This window comes from Echinops telfairi, unplaced genomic scaffold, assembly GCF_000313985.2.
Source record: "Echinops telfairi isolate 266 unplaced genomic scaffold, ASM31398v2 ScPeMD7_7466;HRSCAF=8504, whole genome shotgun sequence".
NCBI classification, from domain to species: Eukaryota; Metazoa; Chordata; class Mammalia; order Afrosoricida; family Tenrecidae; genus Echinops; species Echinops telfairi.
Genome location: NW_022111366.1, coordinates 563,072 through 572,012, shown reverse-complemented (window position 1 = coordinate 572,012; position 8,941 = coordinate 563,072). Strand labels below are relative to the sequence as shown.

Below are 8,941 nucleotides of genomic sequence, written 5' to 3'. Positions count from 1 at the left end.
GGGGTGGGGGACAGCAGCACCAGGAGTCGGAGCAAAGGGCTTCCCAGCCCGCAACGCCAGTGACACCGAGTGCTGTGGGGCACGAGACTGGCTTGTGGCGTGGACGCCTCATTTGGGAAGATTGGTTCGATGGCCGTGGAGCTTGAAGCGAATGCCTTGGCGTTGAGGCTCACAGAGGAGTGATACGCCCTCTGGCCTGTGTCAGCAGCCCCAAAGGAACCCTGTAGCATGCAGCATCTGTATGAACCCTGTAAATCCGCAGCATTTCTCACCGGCACTGTAACCTACTACGTAGCTTCCGTAATAAACCCTGTGATCGTGAGCATTGTCTGAGTGCTGTGGGGCCACGCCTATGAATTCTGGAATCTAGATCCAAAAATAGAGAATGCTGTCGGAGACAGAACACAAGATCAAACAGAACTGAACCCCGGGCTGGCCGTGTGCAAACACGGACAAAAAGGGTTGCCAAGGGTCACAGTGTTTTTTCACAACAAGTTGAAGAGAATTTCCAAGAAATTTAGCACTTCAAAAGGCATAACTTTATAACAGAACAGAACAGTTTCGTGGCTTCTCACACCAGAGAAGAAGAAAATATCACAAACTGGGGCTTGGGGTAAGGTTAAATACAGCAAGAAGGCGCAAACTCACTGCCTCAAATCGATTCTGACTCATAACAGTCCTATAGGACAGAGTGAAACTGCCCGTGGGGTTTCTGAGACTGTAACTCTGCATGGGGGGCGGGGGGCTCCATCTTCTTCCAGAGGAGCGGCTGGTGGTTTTGAACTGCAGACCTTGTGGTTAGCAGCCCAAGGTGTAGTCACTATGCCACCAGGGCCCCTTGAAAGAAGACGAGGTAAAAATTTCTAGATTTCCCGTGAGCACACAGTTGCTGGCACGTGATAGTGCGGGGTCAACGTGGATTGACAGATAAGCGAAGCCGGGAGGGCAAGATTTGCTTTTAAATGCAACTTTGCAGGGACTGCTGAGCAGGAGGAGGGGAGGACAACTAGAGAGGCTTCACAAGGGGGTCATCGCCTCCTTGAAAACCTCGCCATTCATGATCCTGAAACTGTCTGTGTGGCGACGAGGAAGTCGATTTTAGAGAAACGGTGCTATTTGATCCCACCAGGAAGAAAGCGAGCAAGCGAGCAAGGCCTCCGTGCTGGGCAGGGGCTGAGCGTTACTGAAGGTGTGATCCCAGCTCTTCTACTTAATGTAGTTGGGGAAAAACCATTACGAAATGCAGTTAGCCTGCAGTACTCTACTGAAGGCAGGCCCTAGGGATTTGTATAACTTGCTCCACTGCTCAAAAGCAGACAAGTGGGACGCGATGTCACCTTCAAGGACCAGACAATGCTGAGAGTCTTCTCTTATTTACCTGTGATTAAAAGCGAGGCCCTGCCATCTAGTTGGTCAAAAAGAAATCCTGGGACTGGGCTAAGCTTAAAGAACCTTCCTGTTTGTTCTGTTGGCTTGCTCATTCATGGTCAACAGCTTTTTCCTGTGGTTACCCTGAAACCTGCATTAATGTAACCATCTATCTGTATGCTACTCCCCCAAGTGCACATTGCAAAGCCGGCAGTATATCTTCTTCTAAGTAGTCTGACTTCAGACAGGCCCCCACAAAGACAGCCTGTCGGCCACTGCTGTGGTCTCCTTGCTGGTTTACCTTCTACATAAACACTTCTCTTTCTTCCTTGGACTTGGGCAAGTACCCAAATCTGCCTCGTTCCAGAGTACAATACCCGCACTGCAGATTGCAAAAGGGCACCCAGGTTGAAGGCAGTAAGTTTAAGGGGACCGTAAAGATGTCATGGAAAATCCCACTATCTTTCAATTCCATTTTGCCATAAGCTTTTTAAAGCTCCCTCGTGTGATGGTACACGTGTTTGACTTTTTCGATATTACAATATGAAAGAATCAATACTAGACTGCTGAAGAAAAATGATGTTGCTACAAGCGGAATCATCTTGAAAGCTCCTTAGGACAGAGCTGTTCCCAGAAATAAAAGCCTCACCTGGCCCCACAGGTTGAAGTCTGATGTGGAGTGGGTTTGCATGTTCACTTCCATCTTCCTTGAGCATCCTACTCAGAGTGGCACACGTTAAAAGAAGGAAAAGCAAGGGTTTGAGCAATAACTCCGTTCTCAATCCTGGCTGTGAGAACGCCGGCGAGTTCTCTCATTTTGAGCTGAAAACCGAAGTAGGTCTAAGTGAGGAAGCGCAGGTGGACCTTCACCAAGCTCGCTGCCACCGGCAGATACCGACTCATAGCAACCACATAGGATAGGGGAGACCTGCCCCTGTGGACTTCTGAGACTAACTCCTTCCAGGAGTAGAAAGCCTCCTCCTTCTCCCACAGGGCAGCTAATGGTTTCCAACTTCTGACCGTGAGGTTAACGGCCCCATGCGTGACCACTACACCACGACCCTAAGCGTAATCTGGAACAGAGACAGTGCAGTGGGTCGGCTTCCCGAGTCTCTGCTAGGAGTCTCAACAGGGAGAACCCCGCCGTTGGCTAGAACATGTGAGCAGCGCTCCGGGTTTCCTTTTTGAAGCAGACAAGGGGAGATTGCGTATTAAGGGTGGGCAGGCACCTTGATGACCAGGTAGAGAGCCTGCCTACGTTCACTGCAGACCACCTCCACAGCTCGTGTTAGCTGCTGACAGGTCAGGGCCAGAGACTGCGCCCCATACAACAATGCTCAAGTAATGTACGGAGGTTTCTCTGAACCCAGAAGTAGGAGAGGGGGCTTCAAAAAAATGCGTGGAGACATGGAGTTCAAAGACGAAATTGTCCATCAACTCTTTGAAGGCTCCCCACATCTAAATAGGAATTCCAGAAACAGACCGCTGCCCTGTATCCAGAGCAAGTCAACCTAAATGTCCCTGAATGGATAAACAAAAGGTGGTCCCTAACCATGGAACGGAGTCCTCCTCAGCCAGAGGAAGGAATTCAGCAGGATACAGGCTACAGTGTGGGCGAATCTTGAGAGCATCATGCCAAGTAAAATAAGTCACTCACAAAAGAGCAGATATTGTATTATTCCATTTGCATGTAGGATTTTTTTAAAAAACCCTGTTGGCATCTAGTGAGTTCTGACTCACCGATCCATGTGTCAAAATGGAGCTGGGTTCCCGAGGGCTTCCGATGACTGATTTCTTGAGGCGCCTTTAAGTGGACTAGACCCACTGTCCTTTTGGTTGGCAGCCAGCATGTGAATAGTGTACCCCACCAGGGCCTCCACTATCTAGAACAGGCACGTATATCAGACCCAAGTTGACCAGTGGTGACTGGCAGCAGACGGCCGGGGGAAAACGGCTCCTTGCTGAGACACTGAGCTTCTGTTAAGTGTGATGCACATCTTGCAGTAAGGGTCAATGGTGAGGGATACACAATGTGTGATGCGCACAATTCCTGTCACTGCGTTTTACACGTGAAGGATGTTGAAATGCCAAATGGTATGCTACATGTATATTTACCACAATGAAATAACAACACGATTAAGCCACCCAGAGTCCCATCCTCTGGAGAGATGAGCTCTAACCAATGTTAAGTCCGGGGTTGCCGCAGAGTGCTGGGCTAAGGGGCCCAAGGGACACACAAGGGGAGAGAAAATGGACCGAGTGAAGCATTACTCTGTAAACAGATACTTGGATCCATAAATGGCAATTAGGAAGCAACTTGTTAATGAGTTCCCTCATTAAACTCACTGCCAGTGAGTCCATGCAGACTCATAGCAAACCTACGGGGCAGGGTAGAACTGCCCCCACGGGTTTCCCAGACTGTAACTCTCTTGGAGAACAGAAAGCCCTGTATTTCTCCCTCAGAGCTGTTGGTGGTTTCGAACTATGGACCTTGCAGATAGTAGCGGAAATTCCAAAATATTAGAAGGGCCTGAGAGAAATAGCATTCCTCTTGGAGGAGACCTATCACCAGGAAAGAAAGACTTTAGTTACTGTCCTCCTTGCCTACCTCCCAAGTCCAGACTGTAGTAGGATTACTCCATGAATATCGTAAACTACAACTATTAGTCACAAGTACTCTGCACCCGTCCAGTCGTACTTTGGAGACAATTATGCAATCAGTATCCATCTCCACTGAAAACCTAGCTTCTCCCCACAAGTCACTTACATAACTGATGCCCGAGCCATGAGAAACTCAACCGCAAACACGCAACCAGGCAGCCAGTGGACAGCACTGAACCCTGGTTGCTACTGTGGAAGGCTGTGTGGTGGTCTCAGCTAGGGGGTGACCAGAGGGAGTGATTTGGTTAGTTGAGGCACACCGGGAAGAGAAGGCCGGGGCTCCTGGGTCACATCCAGTAATGACAGCCACTGCTCATTCGTCTCCTTCCACGGGACTCCAAGCTGGTTCAGAACACCCGTTGATCATCATCAGCAAGGAGGAGGCAGCATTCCCAGGAAACTTGACCAGTGAGCACTTTTGGGGAATGCTGCTTCTCTGGTATTTGGTATTTGCATGCATGTGTCTAATGAGAAAAGAAGAAACCACTCGATTTTTCTTAGAAAAACAGTTGTTGGGGACTGCCAGCTGTAGCCAGCAACGGCAGACAAGCTGGGAATTCCTGAGGGTCACTGGCCGATACAGTTTCAGGCCCGGGGCCAGAGCCTGCCCAAGAGCTTTGACAGATATTTCTAATAGAAGAGCCCTCCCCCACATTCCTCTTGACCGAGCTGACACGACTTCTCCTGGAAAGCCCGCCAGTTTCCCCCAGCGGGGAGGAAGAGCGGGGCCGGCAGGTACTCGTCCCATCTGTGTGGACTGAGGTCATTATTTGTTCAGGATGCCCTTCCCCCGGACCACGCTCCCTGAGGCCTGTCCCAACATCTAACCAGCACACATTCGGTGGCTTAGTGAGTCCAGTGCTAACGAGGTAACAGAACAATTTAACTCTCAAAAAAAAAAAAGCCATCAACATCAGGGAGCTCTTCCGCTATAGACTTGTCAGGAGGGAGAGGTGGGTGGGGCCTCACACGTTGGGTCGGTCTTTTCTCTCACAAAGTAGAAGTCATCCCGGCCCTGCAGTTTAGCACTTGGCTGCTCACCAAAAGGTTGACAGTTTCAAACCCACCAGTTGGGCTGTGGATTTGACAGCAAGGCGTTGTTTTAAATTGTGGATACAAAGCATTATCCCCTGCTCCATCATTTAGGATTTGTACTTAAACCAGCCTCGCTCCAGGGTCAGGCTTCTGCCACCCCCTCTTCACATGGAGAGTAGAGAGCCCGGCCACAGACACACGGCAGGCTTCTAAGACTGTAGAGGGGCGGGGAGGGGGCGGTATTCCTTGTGGATTAAATGCTTGAATTATGGTTGACTTTCAAATAGCTCAACTCGTCCAAGGGCTCCTTTGCCTGGCAATTTGGTCTATGTGACCACCAGAATTCTGGTTGGTAGCTAATGCAACGGTATACCGTTTTTGTACATCAACTTCAAGGGCTTGGTTATTGGGAATCTACCCCAGTGATCACATCAATAGATAAATCACATTTGAGCCTTTGAAGCAGGAGGGTTTGTCTGCCCCCTTGATAGGGGGACATGCACAGGAGTCATGAGAACCACACCCTCTCCCCAAGAAGAAATGTGGGTGATGTAGTACTTCCTTTACAGAAGGCCTGGCGGCTTAGCAGCTACACACTGTGCTGCGAGCCACAAGATCTGCAGCTCAAAACCACCAGCCGCCCCTTGGGAGAGAGATGAGGCTTTCTACTCCTATCCAGTGTTGTAGTCTGAGAACCCACAGGGGCAGTTTTACCCCATCCTATACGGTCGCCATCGACTCAGTGACGTGAACTTGGTTTTGATTTTCGGTGCTCCTTTTTCTACTGTGTTAGATTACGTATAGGACAGGAAATGATTGCAAGATACAAGGGTCACAGTAGAAATAGAGAAAAGAAGTTATGCCATACGCTTTAAAAGCCCATGACTGACTCCTAGTCAGATAGCATGAGAGAAATCTAACGGCCGCCCGGATCCCTCCTCGGCAAAGCAAGAACTGTGGACACACAAACAGCCCGTTTACTTTAACTATCAGAAAAAGCGTAGGGCCCTAAAACATGCAGTTGCTAACTGTATTCTCCCCCCTCCCCTCCCATTGCCCCACCCCCACCCACCCGTGCTGTTCGTCTCAGCCAGTGAGAGACATCGGATGTAGGGAAAGAATGAAACACATCCTGTGGCGAATTATCTGGAGCAAATGACGGAAGCTCAGGAGCTTTGCACTCCTCCTATCTGATAAGGAACTGGACCCCTTATCTCAAAGACCATTTGACCCTGATATTGAGCACACCCTCTTACCCTCCAGCCACAGGAGCGGTACTTTGTCCTGAGTGCCACACTGGGGTTAAGGGTCAGGATCCTGTGCATTTCCCTCGGCTTATCTCGGTGCTCTTTGAGATGGGAGAGAATTGGAGTCAATGTTGTGTGGAAAGAGGGGCACCTGCCGAGAAGAGCACCTGACAGCACGGGCTTCCCCCAAGTTGTCAGCCTGCCCGACAAGCTATTTTGAACTTGCTTTCCGACCCCGCCCTTTCTTCATGTTTTCAGAGCAACTGGGAGAGCCCTTCTGCCTGTCAGCCCGTTGCCATCAAGTTAAGTCCCAGTTCCAACTCACAGCACGCCCAGGGGTTCCAAGTCCGGAAGTCTTGATGAAAGCAGCTTCTTCCTTCCTTCAGAGCAGCTGGGTCAGAATGACCTTCCAGGGCACCAGGGAGGGTCTAACCCATGCACCACCACCAGGGGAGGGTCTCCTGGTCCCATCTAACCCCGGCCTCAAAATGGGACTTCCCAGCCAACCCATCTGGTCCATTCCTGAAAGGTCCACACACCACATCCCAGACTCCTTGCTTGGACATTAAGTTTCAGCACCACCCAGTTGCACACAGCCCCTCTGCCACTCGGCGGGCACCAAGCTGGCCTGTGCGTGGTCACCCTCACGCACCCTGCCCTTTGCTCAGGCACATATTCTGCATGAACACCTTCTCCCCTCTGACTACTGATTCACAGAAGGGCAAAGTAGACATTTTTATCTCCCAAGCAAATCAATTCAAGACCCACCCACTTTCCAAGACTCAGTTCTGAATCTTAAGTAATCCTTGCATATTCAACGGAGGAGTGGTTACGGGTTGGGCTGCGAACCATAAGGTCAGCAGTTTGAAACCACCAGCCACCCCAAGGGAGAAAGATGAGGCTTTCTACGCCTACAGAGTTCCAGTCTCCGAAGCCCACAGCAGCAGTTCTATCCTGTCCTAGAGAGTCGCGGCGCGTTGGCATCGACGATGGTGGGAAAGTGGGGCAGACACGAGACACAGTCCAGATCAGGTGCTTCTCCTGCCCGCGAAGAGCCCAGTGTGCAGTGAGGAGATTATGAAACCTAAATGCAGGATAGGACAATGGCATGGGTGCTGGAATATTAACATGAGAGTGTTTTGTGATGCTACCCAGTCATTATCGAGCGCGTGCTGGGCTCCAGGCCCGGGAACTTGGCTATGAGTTCTCGTTTACTCCTAATGGCTCATTTTATTTTAAAAAAAGACCAGACTGACAAACTGATTCCTCATGGCTGTTCCCCGCAGCACCGGAATTCAAACCAGGTTCAGTCTGGACTCCTTCCACCAACAACACAGCCTCCCAACTGTGAGGGTAGGAGAAGACTTGAAAAGAATTTGTGGGAAAATGGAATTAAAGGTAGAAATATGAACTTGAATTCTCAAGATAAGTGCCATCAAGTTTAAGACACTCTTGGAAGCAAGAATGCATTAAGTCTGCCCGTAGAGAACTAAGGGTCCCACAAATTTAACCAACACCATCTTTTTTTTTTTTTTTGGTGTTAACTGAGGGAAAATTGGAGTCCTTGAAAGCATTTTTGTAAGGAGATAAAAGGAATCAGAAGGAAGCACATCGGGACTAACGTGGATGCCTAGTGATTCCCAAGCAGAGGCTCTCAAAAAGGGACCTCTGGATGAGGGGAACAAGCAGGAGGGGCAGAGTCGTGGCCAACGACTCGCTAGTAGAACTTCTTCCTCAAAACTCTTAAAAACAGATATTCTTTGGCTCTCTAGAAAGTCAACAAAAACAAAACTGTTGGCTTTGATGGATCGCTTCCACCCTGGTAGCCTTTGTGTGGATGAGGTTTTGCCTTCAGCCTTGAGCTGGAAAAGCCGGTAGCATCTCCCGTGACAATTCTCTGAAGAAACGCTTCAGGATCTTGATCGCACTCCTTTCAAATTCCCACAGAAAACTGTGCGGGTCTGCAGCTCACCTGGGCACAACGCTTGGGGCACCCATCATCCAGAACGTTTGCTCAGGTTTCTCAATCCAAGCTGTGTCCACTCTGAGACCCATTTGCAGTCCCAGATGGACTAAGCCTCCAGAGAATCCCCTTTGGCCACTGACCAGAATGTGACTAGCTTTGTATCAGATTAAGTGCATTGGATTCATACAGATGTCGTTAGCTTAGAATGTAACACCTTACCATTTTAAACTTGGTCCATTCTGATCCGTTTTAAATTTGTTCTAGTTTTTACTATTTTCTGCTCTCCTTTGGACTGAGGTTTTTGTGTGTTTTATTTTGTTATGTTGATGGGGCCCGGAGGGGGGTTATGATACATTTTTCTTTATATGAAATCCAGGATAAGTAAATCTCGAGCGACAGTAAATGGATTAATAGTTTCCTAGGCTTATTACCTGGTGGTATAGTGGTTACAAGCTAGGCTGTGATCCACATGGTCTGCAGTTCAAAACCACAAGCTGCTCCATGAGAGAAAGACCACGCTTTCTACTCCTGTGAACAGTTAGTCTCGGAAACCTACAGGGGTTGCCAGAAGCCAGCACTGCCTCCACGGCAGTCAGTGTGGAGGGCTGCGGCAGGGAAGGCTGACGGGAAATGGAGAGCAAAAAATAATGAGTGCAAGAATGAA

At 49.4% G+C, this 8,941-nt stretch overlaps 1 protein-coding gene across 3 annotated transcripts in view; it reads right to left on the bottom strand.

Annotated features, from left to right (window-relative positions):
- The window catches only part of PDZK1 (PDZ domain containing 1), a 39,005-nt gene that overhangs the window by 24,778 nt on the left and 5,286 nt on the right, over positions 1-8,941 (bottom strand). Inside the window, exon 1 of one of the 3 annotated variants that reach the window (XM_045283719.1) lies at positions 2,018-2,099. The exons of the other annotated variants lie outside the window; for them this stretch is intronic. Coding sequence (XP_045139654.1) covers positions 2,018-2,084 — 67 coding nt within the window. The 5' untranslated portion in view covers positions 2,085-2,099. Of the gene's footprint in view, positions 1-2,017; positions 2,100-8,941 lie in introns of those variants that run through there. 3 annotated transcript variants of the gene reach the window in all.